Consider the following 17823-nt stretch of genomic DNA (forward strand, 5'->3'; position numbering starts at 1 on the left):
TAAGTTTGATAATTAGTAGAACAATTAGTAATGTATTGTTTGTTTTTTTTTTTCTAGAAAATGGCAGACAAATATTTGGGATTTATGTTGTTTACAAATGGTAATACGATTGATGGTATTGATGGAGTTGACTATGACCAACCACCAAGTAGGGTTTTAACATAAATGTGAACAGTAGAATTATATTTAAACAATTCATTGAAATGGTTGAGAACCATCATGATCAATAAGTTTTATGTCATTCCCTATTCCGAGTGCACAAGCTATGAACTTGATGTTCTCAATCATGATGCCACTGTCGAATTTAGTGCATTTGTATGTAAATGTAAATAGGATAGGATTGGATATAAACTTAAATGCACCATTTAGTCAGTTTGAAGATCCAAATGAATGTATTGATCCTAATCCGAAGTCAGTGCATCGCCATGTGATAATGAAGATATGACGACTAACAACCAGTATAGAGATTTCAAAACTGAATCAAACGATGAATTTGAAGAGTTGGATTTCGATGATCGTGAACATGAGTTACCTTCAGATACATTCAACGATTTGGATATAAATATACTAGATAACATTCAAGAATATGACCCAATTGTAGCCCCTGTGGACGTTGACAATACTCAGTTGTATAAAGGGATGATTTGTCAAGATAAAGAAATACTACCTACAGGGTCAAATGTTTTGCAATTAAATGTCACGCACCATATGAGGTTGTAGAATCGACACCGACGATTTGGACAATTCGGTGTAAGAAGTGGGAGGAAGGTTGCAAGTGGAGACTTCGTGCAATAAAGAAAAAATCGCATGGCTTTATCGAGATCACTAAGTATGATGAGCATCATACATGTTTTTATTTAGAACTGAGTCAAAGTCATGTGCAATTGGATTCATCAATGATTGCACTAGAGTTCTGTGATGCCATAAGAGAAAAGCCATCTATCAGCGTGGCACAACTGCAGTCCGACATCAAATCAAAATTTGGATATCATATTTCTTACCACAGGGTATGGGAGGGCAAAAGAAAAATGTTGGCTAAAGTGCTCGATGATTGGGATGAATCTTACAAATTGTTACCTAGGTGGTTGTATATGGTTAAGTAGACCAATCCCAGAACACGTGTAGAGTGGAGAGTGAAAGAAACGCTTACTGAAGGTCATGTTATCCCAACTTCTGTATTTTGGGCATTTGGTCCTTGTATAGAAGCTTTTAATAAATGTCTGCCAATAATTCAGATAGATGGTACACACATGTATGGCAAATATCGAGAAAAATTGTTGATTGCTACATCAGTTGACTCAAACGGGCATCTTCTTCCACTTACATTTGCCGTTGCAAATGAAGAGTCCGTAGACTCATGGGGATGGTTCCTAAAACACTTGAGAGATATTGTAACACACGAAGAGATGTGTTTAATTTCATATCGACATGCTGGTATAATCACAACAGTGAACAATCCAGGAAATGGTTGGACGAGACCAAAATGTTACCATTGTTTCTGCTTACGACATATCGTCAACAACTTCAATAAAAAGTACAAATTTAATACATTGAAAAATTATTTTATCGTGTTAGGTGTTTGTTTCAAATTCGGAAGTTCAATAAAGAAATTGAAGATATAAAAAGAATAAATCAGAGCTGTCTGAGTTTTTTTTTACAACATTGGTATAGAGCAATGGACTCAAGCACATGATGGAGGGTTCAGATATGGGTGGATGACGACAAATCTATCAGAGTGCATAAATGGCGTCCTCAAAGGAGCTTGAATGTTGCCTATAAATTCTCTTGCTCAAATAACATTCTTCAAGTGCGTGAATTATTTCGAAAAAAGAAGAGAAGAAATAAAGGATGTATTTGAGTGTCAAGATAAATACACCCGATAATATTATTTTATATATATGTTATTAACAATTTGTTTAAAGCATATTTTATAATACTAAGTGGAGTAAAAATTCAGATAAGCACACACAAAAAAAAAAAAAATAAATGGGCTACAAGATCTAGTAAACATGAAGTACAATCATACGATCGATATGAAGGTGTGTTTCATGTGAAGACCCAACGTCATAGTCTCAATGCCAAAGGAGGAAATGTTCAAATATTGAGGCTAAACATGTCCGAGCAGTACTGTTCATGTAACAAGTGACAAGCGTTCGGCATTCCATGCTTGCATTTTATGGTAGTTTGCTTACATTTTAAAGTGGACTACGAAGACTTTATTGAGGACCACTATAAATTGTCAACGTATGCTGAATGTTACTATCGTCAATTTCAACTTGTACCGCATGAAGATTACTGGATCACACATCCTAATATGCTCGTCTTACATCCTGATCCATCGTTGTTGAGAAAACCTGGTAGACCAAAAAGTTCATGTTATCATAACGAGATGGATTGGACAGAACCAGTCACTCAACAACGATGTGGATTTTGTAATCAGTTAGGCCATAATCGAAGGAAGTGTCCTTCGTTACTAAGACGGGCTCCAGATAGTTAGGGATTGAGAAATAAATATTTTTTTATTATATATTCAAATTATTGTATATTTAATTTTTTATTATAATTTCTTGTATATTCAAATTTTTTTTATTGTAATTTATAAAGTTGTACATTATTCTTTTAATTGAGAAATAAATACTTTTTTTATCATATATATTTAATTAAGTGTAGATACTTTTTTTGTATATTCAATTTTTTTATTATAATTTATAAAGTTATACATTATTCTTTTAATTAAGTTGTACATTATTTAATTGAGAAATAAATAATTTTTTTATCATGTATATTTAATTTAGTTAATTAAGTTGTACATTATTCTTCTAATTGAGAAATAAATATTTTTTTAATTGAGAAATAAATATTTTTTTTCTTTTAGATCATGGCTTTAAACCCAGGACCTATGATCCCAATGTTTTGTACGATCAGTCTATTCATCAATCATTTGTTGTATGGCGAGATCATACTATTGGAGAAATATCTTGCAGGTGTCGAGAGACAGTTGTCCAGCGCACTATCCCACTCCACCCTTGAATACTACCACTACTCCGTACATCTAGATTCTATGGGGTTGCCAGATTGAGATTTATTCAGTTGGACTGGCATCTGATCACAACCTTGGTCGAGAGATGGAGGTCTGAGACGCATACATTTCATATGTCTGTTGGAGAGTGCACTATCACTCTACAAGACATATAATGAACTTTATGTATGAGATACATTAATTTGGAGAAATTTGGATATAAATATGATTTATATCTAGTAAAGGAAAATATTATAATTAATATATGATGTTAATTTATATATTATGAATATGATAAGATCACATTCATTGAATGATTATAAAGGAAATGGGATGGCGTCTCTTTTATTCAAAATAACGGATGAGTGCATTATAAATAGCTGATGGTATGCAGGAGTCATATGCGCGACATTGTGAAAAAGCTAGTGTCATCGTTTGGAAAATCAGTGCCTATACGATAGTGACTGCCCGATCGCTTACATATAAGATATTGCTAAGCGATCGCTTACCGATTACACTGTCGTGCTCTATTAGCTAAACGATCGTTTACCTTTTCTTAAGCGATTGTTTAGCTCCCTATATTTACTAAATGGTCGTATAGACGATCACTTAGTTTTTCTTACACGATCGTTTGGACGATTGCTCACCCTTTTTCTACACGATCGTTTATACGATCGCTTACCTTTTCCTACATGATCGTTTAGATAATTGCTTACTTTTTCCTACACGATCGTATACTTCACCTAAACGATCAAGCATCTTGTCTATGCGATAGACGACCTCATCTCCCACTTGCTTGATCGTTGTGTACAATCTCTCTTCCTCATTCCCTCTACCAAATCCAAAGAAAGCCCACACTTTGGATTCTCACTCCAAGACTGAGGGCTCTGAGTGGTGGTGTCATATTCGTAGCCTTGTTGTCGTTGACGCGATTGTTTAATTTTTCTTCTATCGTCTAGTGTGTTTTGGACGATCGTCTACCCACGAAATTTACTACACGATGGAGTCCTCCTGGCAGTTCAAGACCCGGTTCTTCTGTGAACTGGTTTGCTCGATGAAAAATGTAATAGATAGGGTTATTTCATTCCGATTTTTGTAAAGGTTCATCCCGATCCATTAATACTTTATTTATTACATGCGATGTGTGTTTTTAATATGTCATATGGTATGCACAAATAGTAAATCCCACCTTAGGTTATGCATTGGTCATGCATCATCTCTTTATTGTAATTGTTATAATTTAGATAAACATGATTTGATTTACATAAGTGCATGCTCATGCATCATTGAATATAAGGGTTGTATTTATGTATGCTTTATTTATTTAATGTTATATTTCTAAGCGTTATAAATACTTCGTTATGTGGGATGAGTGTTTTAGTTGTTTATTTTATAAATGGTTATAAAATGAAATTAGAACTAAAATAATTAGTAAAAGATTAATATGTAGCAAGTCAGTAGACCTTTTGTCGAAGGTGGGATCTGTCTAGGCTGGGATATTTAAGATGACGACAATGGAACACCCCTACCTGGAAACCTACCTGGAAAGCTAATTTAGATAGATTTGATGCATGCATGCAAATTAAGGCCAGTCCATTAAAGGGTTTAATGTGAGTACTTGGATTTATTATTATTATTTTTAATTTCAAAGAAAAAGGTTTTTTTTAGCAAACTTAATAAATGGCTTAGATCATCATCAGTAGTTGGATTGTCTAAGTTAATAAACCCCTAGGTAGAACATTCACTGAGAGTTTCTTGGGCCATTTGATGCTTCATTTTCACCTTTCGCATTTCTCCCTCATAGTCCACACCATGTGATCTACCCTCGACCTCGAGGCACCTTTGGCATGTTCCCCTAACGGATGGTGTTTGGGTAGGTCAATATCAAGGTGGATGGAGAGAGTGTTCATAGTAAGTGGGAGCGGGAAGTGCGACATCATATCCTTCGATCTCCCTTGTTGGATTGAATAAAATTTCTACGCATCGCCACGTGACACCCTGGATGTGTCCCCCTATAGGATAGTTGTTTTGCACGTTTCTTTATTTGATCTCCTATAAGAGGATAAGGTTACTTATCTCTTGTCCTAATATGCTTTTTTCCTATGGTGAACGCATTAGGGCGGGACTCTGGGGCCGAAAACGAGGGGTTACAATTCTGCAAGATTGTTAAGAGTTAACTATTTTGGACCCAAAAAATGGTGGCTATTAGGTTTAGTTCCAAGAGTTGGTTTTGCCTAATGGTTGAGAATGTCTCATCCCAGTGAAGGGACATCTGATCACTCCATTGACATTTGTCCTGCCTCGCTGGGGCATCATTGCAAAATAGAAGTCTTTTCGCTTAGGGTACTTGGAATCTTTTTTGCTAAAATTAATTGGTTAATTAAAAAAATGTGGTTTTTGCAAAGTCTTAAGGTTATTCATTTTTTCAGCAACGGTTTTTAATGGCATCAGCCAATGGCAATTTACTTAGCGCCGAAAAACTGAATGGCCTAGACTATTCAAGTTGGAAACATATGCTCACGACGATACTCATCATCGAGGATCTGAAGTTTGTCCTTATGGAGGAATGTCCTCGTATTCCACCTCAGGATGCTACTCGAAATGTTCAGGTGGCGTATGAGCGTTGGACACGGGCAAATGAGAAGGCCCAAGCCTATATTCTGGCCAGTCTTAGTGATGTGTTGGCCAAGAAACACGAGTCCATGGTCTCAGCTCGTGAGATCATGGAATCCCTGCGGGAAATGTTCGGATAGCCGTCTGGACAGCTCAAGCATGAGGCTTTGAAACACATCTTCAGGTCCAAAATGGAGGAAGGCACCTCTGCTCGTGAACACGTGCTGAATATGATGGTCCACTTTAACGTGGCAGAGATGAATGGATCTAAAATCGATGAGAGCAGTCAGGTTAGCATTATCCTGCATTTATTGCCGGAGAGCTTCCTCCATTTTGTAAGCAATACGATTCTTAACAAAGTGGACTACTCCCTCACCACTCTTCTCAACGAGTTGCAGACTTACTAATCCTTACTGAAAAGTAAGGAGAAAAAGGGAGGTGAGAAAAATGTTGTCTCATCCTCTAAAAAGTTCTATCGAGGTTCAACCTCAGAAACAAAGTCTGCACCTTCAACTTCTAACTCTAGAAAGGGGAAGAAGAAGAAGGGTGATAAAGGGAAAGGGAATGCGCTTGCTAACCCACCACCTGTCGCCCAAAAGAAGCATCCACCATCGATTGAAAAAGGAAAATGTTTCCACTGTAACCTAGACGGATATTGGAAGAGGAATTGTCCTCGTTATCTGAAGGAAAAGAAGGCTGCCAAGGCTAAGGCCAAGGTAGACAAAAGGGGATTAGATCCTAGAGACAGTTGGAGGCTGGTGAGATGACATTGCGAGTAGGCACCGGGCATGTCGTCTCAGCTGTGGCAGTAGAAGACATCCAGTTTACTTTATAGAATAAGTTTCTTATATTAAAAGATGTATTTGTAGTTCCTGAACTAAAAATGAACCTTATTTCTATAAAGTATCTATTACAATACAATGACGCTATTTATTTTAAATTGAATAAAGCGTTTATTCGTAAGGATGGTATTGAAATTTGTACAGCTAAACTGGAAAATAACTTGTATGTGCTAAGACCTTTAGCCTTAAATGAAAGATCTTATACCGAGAGTTCCATGAGCGTGTTCAGATCGCTCTGATTTCACAGTGACCAAGACACAAAAGAAATACATTCAATACATACAGTTATGCATATTATTCTAATTATCGACATGCTCAAAATATAGTAATTAACAAAGAAAGGGTTCATACCAGATGAAGACACTCTTCGAACATTTGAACCCGAAGCAGCAGAAAACCTCCAATAGATCTATTAACACCTGGCGAGTATGTCGACTGCAACAGCACGATCAGAACATACACGAACACTACAATGGGGACGACACTACCACAAGAGAAACCTGGGTATCCTCGACGTCAAAAACCCAAAGAGTGAGCTTTAGTGAGTTTGGTAGAGGACGGAGGAGAACGCGTCGTGTAGATGATAAGCAAGTGAGAGATGAAACTCTGCTATCATGTATGAAAGGCTGAATGATTGTTTAGTAAAAATGTATACGATCGTTTAGAGAAAACGTGAGGCAGACGATCGTTTAGACGGACGAGCTTCTATCGTATAGGCTCTCGCGATCGCTTTCACATATTATTTTGGGCGCGAACGATAATACGAATACATAACTGTGAAAAATGAAAACGATTTTCATTTTTAATCTGCCGATTATCATAACCTACGCAGCCCACTTTCCACGTCCGAACGTGGATAAATTTGTTAATTATAAAATAATTTATCAATTAATTTAATTAATAAATATAATCATCTTATTTTTATATCCTATAGTTTGATATCATATATCTAATATTATTTTCTCCTCTACTTGATATAAATCATATTTATATCTAATTTCCTCCAAAATAATGTATCTCATACATTTAGCCAATTATATCATATATAATTAACCAATCCAATTATATCATATATAATTGAACTTCCTCTTGTCAATTTGAACATTTCAAATTAACCCAAACACTGGTTCTCAACTTTATCCAAGCTACCCAAGTGACTTAATGAACCTGTGGCTCGAAGCTTCAATGGTACGTGAATAGCTGACTAAACTCTTTAGCCAAGAGATCCACCATCCGTTAACTGTCAGTGATTCCACTAAAGACTAACAGCTGAACTCTTCTTACCACATATATATTTCTGTGTCCATCGGATATAACCAATCATGAGTACGATGACCTTTCACAGATGCTCGTAAGTACAACTGAGCCAATTTACCGTTTTGTCCCTATTGTTACATCTCACTCCTTAAGTACCACTGATTCCTCTGATGAACAATACAACATAGTCCAACTATGTGTGAATGCCTCTCAGGCCAAGAGAAGTTATGTGGCACCACATCATTCAAGCCCCGAAATCAGCCCTTAAGGGAGCAATCTATCTACTTACCCCTGCCTCAGGGAAGGAGTGAATTTCATCTTGTGTAGCTGAGTTCCCAGGTCCCAAATCAGACGAATCCCCAAAATGGTAAGTTTGAATCGGCGAACTGGCCACTTGCACCATACAAATCAAAGGACTGCCCTCAATGACAGAAGTTCCCAACTCACTCAGGATTGAGGTCATGTTACCTATGGTCATCCTAGTGAAGTGAAGTCTCTGTCATGAATGGTGTTATATAACAAGACGTTAACACTTCGTGGTCAGATATTATACAAACTCTTTGTATAGGACACCCCGCTCGCATGTCCCCAACACGAATGATCAGGATCAGACCATCTGTGACAAGTCATAACACTTGTGATCATTCCACAAAACGTGCCGCATCCGTAGCGTTACCAGGATAAGGTTTCCCTCCTATATCCATATACTATAGACCATTTTGGTTATCACTCAAGACATGATCCACTTGTATGCCACCACATACATGTCTGAGTCACATACAGATAACCAGAGATTTTATGTTTATTGGTTTGTGGTAAAATAAATAAAACAAGTAACCGAGCAAAATACAAGATGTGAAGTAAATATCATATATTAACAACACAAACGTTCGTAGATACTGTTTAGAAACTATAGGACACGAGACTTTAGGCATCAACCCCAACTTTAAATTCCTTCCATAACATAGAGATGTTTAAATCTGTCGTAACTCAATCTAAACGCCAATGAGTTTCTCCAAAGAAAATGCCCGACTTTAGCACCTTCGATTAGGGCACATCAATCTCCGTAGGATTGAGAGATTGGTGAAGAATGGCCTTCTAAGCGAGTTAGAGGAAAATTCTTTACTAGTGTGTGAATCTTGCTTTGAAGGTAGAAAAGGTTATCGAGCCAAAGAGCCTCTTGAATTTGTACATTCTGACCTTTGTGGTCCTATAAATGTGCGAGTTCGAGGAGGCTATGAGTACTTTATCAGTTTTACTGATCATTACTCGAGATATGGGTATGTCTATCTAATACAATGAAATTCTGAATCTTTTGAAAAGTTCAAGGCCGAAGTTGAGAATGCTTTGGATAGACGAACAAAAACACTTCGATCAAATCGAGGTGGAGAGTTCTTGGATTATGAGTTCTAGGACTATTTATTAGAACCTAGAATTGTTTTCCAACTCTCGGCACTGGGTACACCTCAGCAAAATGGTGTAGCAGAGAGGAGAAACAGAACCTTGTTGGACATGGTTCGTTCGATGATGAGTTATGCTTCCTTACCAGACTCGTTTTGGGGTTTCGCAGTGGCGACTACGGTATACGTTCTCAACTGTGTTCCTTTTAAGAGTGTTGCAAGAACATCTCTGGAGTTGTGGAATGGGTGTAAAGCTAGTTTACCTCACTTTCGCATATGGCGTTGCCCAGCACATGTGCTTAAGGTAAATCCCAAGAAGTTGGAATCACAATCGAGGTTATGCCTCTGTGTAGGCTACCCCAAAGGTACACGAGGAGGTTACTTTTATGATCGTCCAAAAACAAGGTGTTTGTTTCCACGAACGCTACTTTCTTGGAGAAGGATCATATCAAGGAGCACAGTCCACGTAGAAAAGTCGTGTTAAGTGAGCTTTCCAAAGAAACTATTGAAACTTCAATAAAAGTTGTTGAAAAACCTGCTTCATCAATCAGAATTGTTGATGATAGTTCATCTGGTAGGTCGGTTCCACCTCAAGAGTTGAAGAAACCTCGACGTAGTGAGAGGGTTACGTACCCACTTGAATTGTTGATGATAGTTCATCTGGGTTTCACGGAAATCCTAGCTATGGTGACAAATGGCGACGTTGAGGATCCGTTGTCTTATAAAAAGGCAATGAAGGATGTTGATCGGGATGAATGGGTCAAAGCCACGAATCTCGAGATGGAGTCGATGTACTTCAACTTGGTATGGGATCTTGTAGATCAGCCTGATGGGGTAAGACCTATAGCTTGTAAATGGATCTACAATCGCAAACGGGGTGTTGATGGGAAGGTGCAAACCTTCAAAGCTCAACTTGTGGCAAAGGGTTATATCCAGGTGGAGGGAGTTGACTATGAGAAGACTTTCTCACCTATTGCCATGTTAAAGTCGATCCGCATGATAGTGCATCGAGGAGACGTGATCGTCACGAAGATCGCCTCAGAGCGAAACATTGTTCATTTGTTTATGAAGGCTCTGACGGCTACAGTGTTTGAGGGTCGCCTTCAGAGCATGGGTCTACGGGACCGCCTGTGGCTGGACTAGGGCAAGTGGGAGATTTTGTTGCACTAGGTTTTTAGTTCCTAGTTTATTGTTTTGTACCTGCTTACTTGTACTCCCCACTTCGCTTTAGGACAAATGGGAAATTGTTCGGGTTTGTTCCCTAAAGTCTCGTGTCCTGTAGTTTGTAAACAAATTTGTACGAACACTTTTGATGTATAATATAAATTATATTCATTTCACTACTTAACTTTACACATTTAGATGTTTTTATTTTACCACAAACCAATAAACTTAATATCCATGTTGTATTTATGTAACTTAAGCATGTATGTAGTGACATACAAGTGGATTACGTCTTAAGTGACAACAAAAATACTCTGTAATATATAGATATAGGAGGGAAACCTTATCCTGGTAACACTACGGACGCGGCCCGCTGGAATTGTTACAAATGTTATGACTTGTCACAGATGGTCTGATCCTGATCATTCATGTAGTGGACATGTGAGCGAGGGCGTCCTATACAAAGAGTTTGTATAAGACTTAACCTCGAAGTGTTAATGTCTTGTCATATAACACCGTCCATGACTGAGAGTTCACTTCATTATGATGACCATAGGTAACATGACCTCAATCTTGTGTGAGTTGGGAACTCCTACCATTGAGAGCGGTTCTTTGATTTGCATGGTTGCAAGTGGCCAAAATGTCGACTCAAACCTACCATTTTGGGGATTCGTCTGATTTGGGAGCTGGGAACTCAGCATCACAAGATGGAGTTCACTCCTTCCCTAAAGTAGGGGTAAGTAGATAGATTGCTCTCCTAAGAGCTGATCCCAGGGCTTGAACGATGTGGCGCCATGCACTTTCTCATGGCCCGAGAGGTGTTCACACATAGTAGGACTATGTTGTATTGTTCATTAGAGGGATCAATGGTACTTAAGAAGGAAGATGTAATTATAGGAGCAAAATGGTAAATTGGCCTACTATAATTACGAGCATCTGTGAAGGGTCATCGTACTGATGATTGGTTATATCAAATGAACATAGAAATATATTTATGGCAAGAAGAGTTCAACTGTCGGTCTTTAGTGGAATGCTTGGCAGTTAACGGATGATGGATATCATGACTAAGGAGTTTAGTCAGCTATTCACCTATGGTTGGAGCTTCGAGCCATAGGTACATAAGGTCCCATTGGTAGCTTGGATACAAGTTAAGAATAAGTTTTTGGGTTAATTTGAAATGTTCAAAGACAAGAAAGAGTTTGATTATATATGATATAATTAAACGAGTTAATTAAATATGATATAATGAACTTTATGTATGAGATACATTAATTTGGAGGAAATTGGATATAAATATGATTTATATCTAGTAGAGGAAAATATTATAATTAATATAATTTTTATATTATGAATATGATAAGATCACATTCACTGAACGATTATAAAGGAAATGGGATGGCATCTCTTCTATTCAAAATAACGGATGAATGCATTATAAATAGCTGACAGTGTGCAGGAGTCATATGCGCGACATTGTGAAAAAGATAGTGTCATTGTTTGGAAAATCAGTGCCTATACAATAGTGACTGCACGATCACTTACATATACAATATTGCTAAGCAATCGCTTACCGATTACATTGTCGCGCGCTATTAGCTAAACGATCGTTTACCTTTTCTTAAGTGATCGTTTAGCTCCTGATATTTACTAAACGATTGTAAAGACGATCGCTTAGTTTTTCTTACACGATCGTTTGGACGATCGCTCATCCTTTTCCTACACGATTGTTTATACGATCGCTTACCTTTTCCTACATAATCGCTTACTTTTTCCTACACGATCGTATACTTCACCTAAACGATCAAGCATCTTGTCTGTGCGATAGATGACCTCGTCTTCTCTTGCTTGATCGTTGTGTATGGTCTCTCTTCCTCCTTCCCTCTACCAAATCCAAACAAAGCCCACACTTTGGATTCTCACTCCAAGAATACTGAGGGCTCTGAGTGATGGTGTCATCTCTGTTTCCTTCTATCCGAGTGGTGATTGTTTGAGGTAGACGGTTGGGTTTTAGACTTGCTGTGAAGAAGAAATCTTTATCTGGTATGATCTATTGATCTCTTTAGCATTATGAATGCATATCAGTATGTTTTGAATGTATATGTTGTAATTTTGTCACAAAGAATTGGAAAGATCCACTTCCGCTCGTAGGTACTCTTGAATAAGAGTTCCTTCAGGCACATCGTTCAAGCCTCAGGGTCAGCCCTTAAAAGAGCAATCTATCTACTTACCTCTACTTTGGGGGAAGGAGTGAACTCCAGCTTGTGAAGCTGAGTTCCCAGCTGCCAAATCACACAAACCCCCAAACTGGTAGGTTTGAGTCGACGCTCTGTCCATTCGCACCCATGCAAATCAAAGGACTGCCTTCAATGGCAGGAGTTCCCAACTCACTCAGGATTGAGATCATGTCACCTATGGTCATCCTAGTGAAGTGAAGTCTCAGTCATGAACGAAGTTATATGACAAGAAATTAACACTTCGAGGTCAGGTCTTATACAAACTCTTTGTATAGGACATCCCCGCTCGCATGTATACTACACGAATGATCAGGATCAGACCATCTGTGACAAGTCACTACATTTGTAACAATTCCACAAAGCGGGTCGCGTCTGTAGTATTATCAGAATAAGGTTTCCCTCTTATATCCATATACTACAGACTATTTTGGTTGTCATTTAAGACATGATCCACTTGTATGTCACTACATACATGCTTAAGTTACATAAAGGCAACCGGGGATATTAAGTTTATTGGTTTGCGGTAAAATAAAAAATATCTAAATGTGCAAAGTCAATAGGTGAAGTAAATGTCATATATATTATACATCACAAGTGTTCGTACAAATTTGTTTACAAACTGTAGGACACGAGACTTTAGGGCACAAACCCCAACACCTCCACCAGCTCCTAGACGTAGAGGACCTGTTTGGGAAGAGGATGAGTTTGATGAGGTTGCCCGTAATGTGGAAGAGTTGCCCCCTGTGATGCAGACGCGGAGTCAAACTGATTATGTTAGTCTGGTGATGATGATGCTAGCATTTGGTTCAAGACATTATGACTCAGAGACTAATCCTTCGTCTTCATACGTGCATGGACATGGTCGGGGTCGTGGAGAGCATAATGAATATTTATATTATGAAGCACCTGCAAAGGTACCAGAGCAACATAAAAAAGAACCAAAGCAATCTCAAATTCGAAGTCGATGACGACAACCAGCTCGAAATTGACGACGTCTGTCTTGTGGGACACGTTGATTTTTGTAATTATTTGTATATAAATGAGATATTTTAAATTACACTTTTTTATTTTTATGAGATATTATTTTCTTTTAATTTGTTCTTTCTAGAGTTAAGTTGAATAAAATAACAAAACAATAAAATAATAAAATAATAAAATGTTGAATATACCAAATAATAACGAATTAGAGTATAATAAAATAATAAAATACCTAGGTTGGTCGAATTTTGAAGTCTCGACACATTAAAAAAACAACCATATTTATAAATAGTTTGAAAACAACAATAGTTTTATAAATAGTTTTTAAAACAACAATATAATTTTAATTTTTTCCATTATATCTATTTTAACTTTAATAAATAATTCTCACAAAAATTTAATGATAAAAGTAATATTAATAGAATGAATATTGAATATGGAAATATTTTGAAAGGGTGAAAGTAAATAGATAAGGTTGAAAGAAAGATCCTTGAAAAGAAAAATAGAAATAAGAAGAATTGATTATAGAGAGAGAGAGAGATGGGGGGGGACAAATAATGCAGTAGGGAAGGGATGAAGACAGTATGTTTGCCCCCAGCTGTACCCAACATATCCTTCCTTTCCTCCTCTGACTTCTCATTTTTGGAGTCTTTATTTTCATCTTAAGGCTCTTTTCATTTTCTAAAGTAGAAAAGATGTTTTCCTTTTCACTATATAATCACTTTCCTCCTTGGATTTACCCACCCCATTGTCAAACCGTGAATGTTCGTCCCATCAATATTGTTCTTGACATTTCACATAGACGATTTCATTGGAATATAAATTCATGAGGATGTTGAATGCAACCTGAAACGGTGTGATAGTGTTTGAATTTCATTTTCAATTTTGGATCATATCTACACGCTTACAAAATGGAATTTTCATTTGATATTATAAAAGATTAGGGATAATATTGCAAGTGTTTTTTAAAATTATATATAAAAAAAATGGTGTGATAATTATAAAAATATGGTTTAGTTGGGGGAAAACATAATGGTTTTGGGGCCCAAAAGGGTTGAAACATAAAACATGGTTATGATAAAAGGTAGATTTTAACGGCGAAGGGCCACGAGTGAGTGTTACCAAAATTAGAGGATAAAAGAAGACAAACCAAATATCATCAAATTTTGAACACATGCCCACCTCCCAATTCATTGTGTTTTTTTCTCTTATCATTGTGCCAATGCTCTCACTAACACCCATCTATTCTTTCATTATTATCAATATACAAAAGAAAAATCAACTCAATATAACTCGATAAACATCCATTATCATTTTAAAAGTTGATGGTTGAATCTCTCACCCATAGTGGAACTTGCAAAAAAAAAAAAGAAAACAAAAAACATACTCACATTTCAACTGTAAACACTAACTCATTTGCCATTATAAATATAATTTTGTGAATAAGATATCAATATTATCATCTCGATTGAATTGAGTGTTTCATTTCCAACTAAAAAAACATATTATACTACAAAATATGTGGTTCTACAATTATACTAAAAAAATGTTTAACTCCTTTTTACTCATTCATTTAAAGTTTATTATTGCCAGAATTCCACACTAACATTCTCAAATAGTTTGTAAAACCAAACAAAGCTCGATGAAATGGAAACGGAAACATACATACATTATCTCTGATGTTTGTCTAAAAAATACCTAAAATGTGTTATTTTTCTCAATAAATTGAAACATTGACATTTTTCTAGTGATTGAACCTCAAAATTAATAATAAAGTTCATCCTAGTGAAGTGGAGAACATTATAAGAAAAGACATTATTTTCTCATGAAAAAAACACCGAAACTTATTCAAAAGCCAAACAAAAGAAAATTATAATATATTTGTCTTTTCATAAACAAAAAATTATAATATATATGAAGTATATTGCAAATAAAGAGATTCTCTTGAAAATATAAAAAAAACTAAAAAGAAAATAAGTCATCATCAACTAAACCGGCCGGTTTTCCTCATATTTTCTTTCATTAATTAATATTATAGTACAGTACTTCTTTACTTAAATTGTAAATTTTCAAATTAATGGTTTGATTTTAAAAAAAAAAAAAAAAAATCTTACAAGCGTTATAATATTCTTAAAAAAAAGGAATTATAATACTGAAAAAGAAATTAGGATTGAAAAATAAAGATGAACACAGGCTTGAAATGGGAAAATTTTCCGATTCCACCACAAACCAATCTGAACAAAAAAGAAGAAAACTATACATCAAAATCAATGCAGCATTACTTGTAAGGAAGAACAATGCATCGAGTCCCTCAAACCACCATCCCCAGAATTTGATTAATCACAAAAAAAAGACGAAAACAGAGATCAGAACTTTAAACCCTAAGCAAGTAAATGCTGAGTTCAGGCCCTCCATTACAATCTGGGCTCATCATGTAATAAGCTTCTGAATCCTTCGACCCAATCACCCGCTCGAATCTCGCCCTCATGTACATTAATTCTCCATCGGATCCATTCCCCGGCGGCAAAACCCCAGCTCCCATAGTGATCGGCTCCACCGCCTTTAGAATCTTCTGCTCCTCTGCCCCATATTCTCTTCTACTACCATACCCACATTTCTTCCCATTACAATACGTTCTCCAAAGTGCTTCTTCCACTAACTTGCAATTTTTCCTCCTCTCTGTTTTCTTTTCACATTCCAACGCGATCCGGACTAACCCAGATGCCATTTCTCGAACCAGAACACTGGTCGGCGTTGAGAGCTCGATTAAAAACGTTGGACTCTGCTTTGGGTCTTCTTGTATTGCGAAATAGACGTGGCCTCGTCGGTAGCCGAATAGTGTACCGATGACCCGGCCGCCGAGGCGGGAGCGGTGGGGGGTGGGTCGGATCCGGGTGAAGACTGTTAGAGCGGTTCGGAGCTTGGAAACAGGACGATTGGAAGAGGATGAAGGTTTGTTGGGGATTTTGGTTTTGAGGTCGAGTTCCCTGTCTTCTTCAGTGAATCGGGAGGATAAACTGAAGGATAAGATTTGTTGATGTTGTTGTTGTTCTTCTTCGTCTTGTTGTTTAGAATCGTGAAATTTGTTTTTCCAGTTGAAGTAGCGCCTGGAGAAAGAGAAGGAAGAGTCGTGGAGGGATTTGGACATGGTGGTATGCTCTGTAAATTTGAAGAAGGAAGAAGGAGGAAGGAAGAAGGAGTTATGAGTGTGAGAGAGAGAGAATAAAGAAAGAAAGAAGTGATATAAAGAGAAGAGGTTTGTGGGAAATGGGGAAGTGGGTATTGAATCAAAAGTGTCAGAGATTGTAGGAGAGGGAGAGGGAAGTAGGCATGGGGGGAATCCTGAGGAAAAAGGAAGGTGAGCAGACCTACCTAATTCCAATATCCCTAAAAAACTATAACAGACAAATACCCATCCTTTTCCCTTTTTTCTTCTTCTTTTTTTTTTTTTTTTTTCAAAATACTTCCATAAATACACTTTTAAAAGATTTAATATTAACTTAACAAAGTTTCAAAATTATCTTTAGGAACATAGAGATAGTTGCAAATATAAACATTGGAACCAAAGTATTAGCAGGTATTGAAAGAGTTAAACAATATGCAACGAAAGTATCAAGGATCCATAAGCTTTCTAATTCACTAATTTTAGCAAAAACTAAAACATGCTTTTCTAAAAAAGTGGGTTTTCAGAACATACCTTTGATGAACTCTCCAAGAAAATGTCTGTTCTGCAGCTGCCTTCACTTGTTATCAACGTGAACCATCTCAAAGTCTTCCCTACTATGCTCTTGGAACTTTAGACAGAGTTGTGGGACTTAAGAATAGCTTGAAGTTGTGAAGAAACCAGAAAAGCTCACAGTAGTACAACTGAAGAAGACAACTTCTTCTTCAGAAAAATTTCTCTCGAAATTCTGTATTATCTCATCTCCAACAACTCCAATCTTCTTTATATATATTTGATGAACATGCAAAGAGATAGAGTGCATGACTTGTAGCTCATGCTTGGAGAATCAAAGTAGAGAAGATAATGCATTTTGTGTGAGCATAAAGATGATGGTAATGGAGAAAACCCATTTTCCATTTTTGTGCAACATGCAAACGAATTTCCATTTTCTTTTTAAAACAAAAAATGATTTTAAATCATTTTCATCAAAATTTGATTTTCTTAAATTAATTAAAAAATTAATTATTCTAGTATCAAATATTAAATTAATTTTTGCACAATAATCATCTTTATATATTAAATCATATTTAAATATTTATTTTCTTGTTCCGTTTAATTTGAACGTTTCAAATTAATTTCTCAAGCTACTCTA

General features: G+C 36.6%; 1 protein-coding gene across 1 annotated transcript; it reads right to left on the reverse strand.

Moving 5' to 3' along the window:
- Window positions 1-15699: 15699 nt before the first annotated feature.
- On the reverse strand, window positions 15700-16881 carry LOC120081847 (MIZU-KUSSEI-like protein (Protein of unknown function, DUF617)). Its single transcript, XM_039037021.2, has one exon. It carries the CDS (start codon window positions 16653-16655, stop codon window positions 15882-15884), a length of 774 nt encoding a protein of 257 aa, XP_038892949.1. The 5' UTR covers window positions 16656-16881; the 3' UTR covers window positions 15700-15881.
- Window positions 16882-17823: the final 942 nt, after the last annotated feature.

Source organism: Benincasa hispida, chromosome 7 (assembly GCF_027475165.1).
Source record: "Benincasa hispida cultivar pf3 chromosome 7, pf3_genome.v1.1, whole genome shotgun sequence".
NCBI classification, from domain to species: Eukaryota; Viridiplantae; Streptophyta; class Magnoliopsida; order Cucurbitales; family Cucurbitaceae; genus Benincasa; species Benincasa hispida.

Excerpts from the sequence above, each read along its gene's own strand:
- LOC120081847 (XM_039037021.2), bottom strand. The coding sequence starts at position 16,655 with ATGTCCAAATCCCTCCACGACTCTTCCTTCTCTTTCTCCAGGCGCTAC.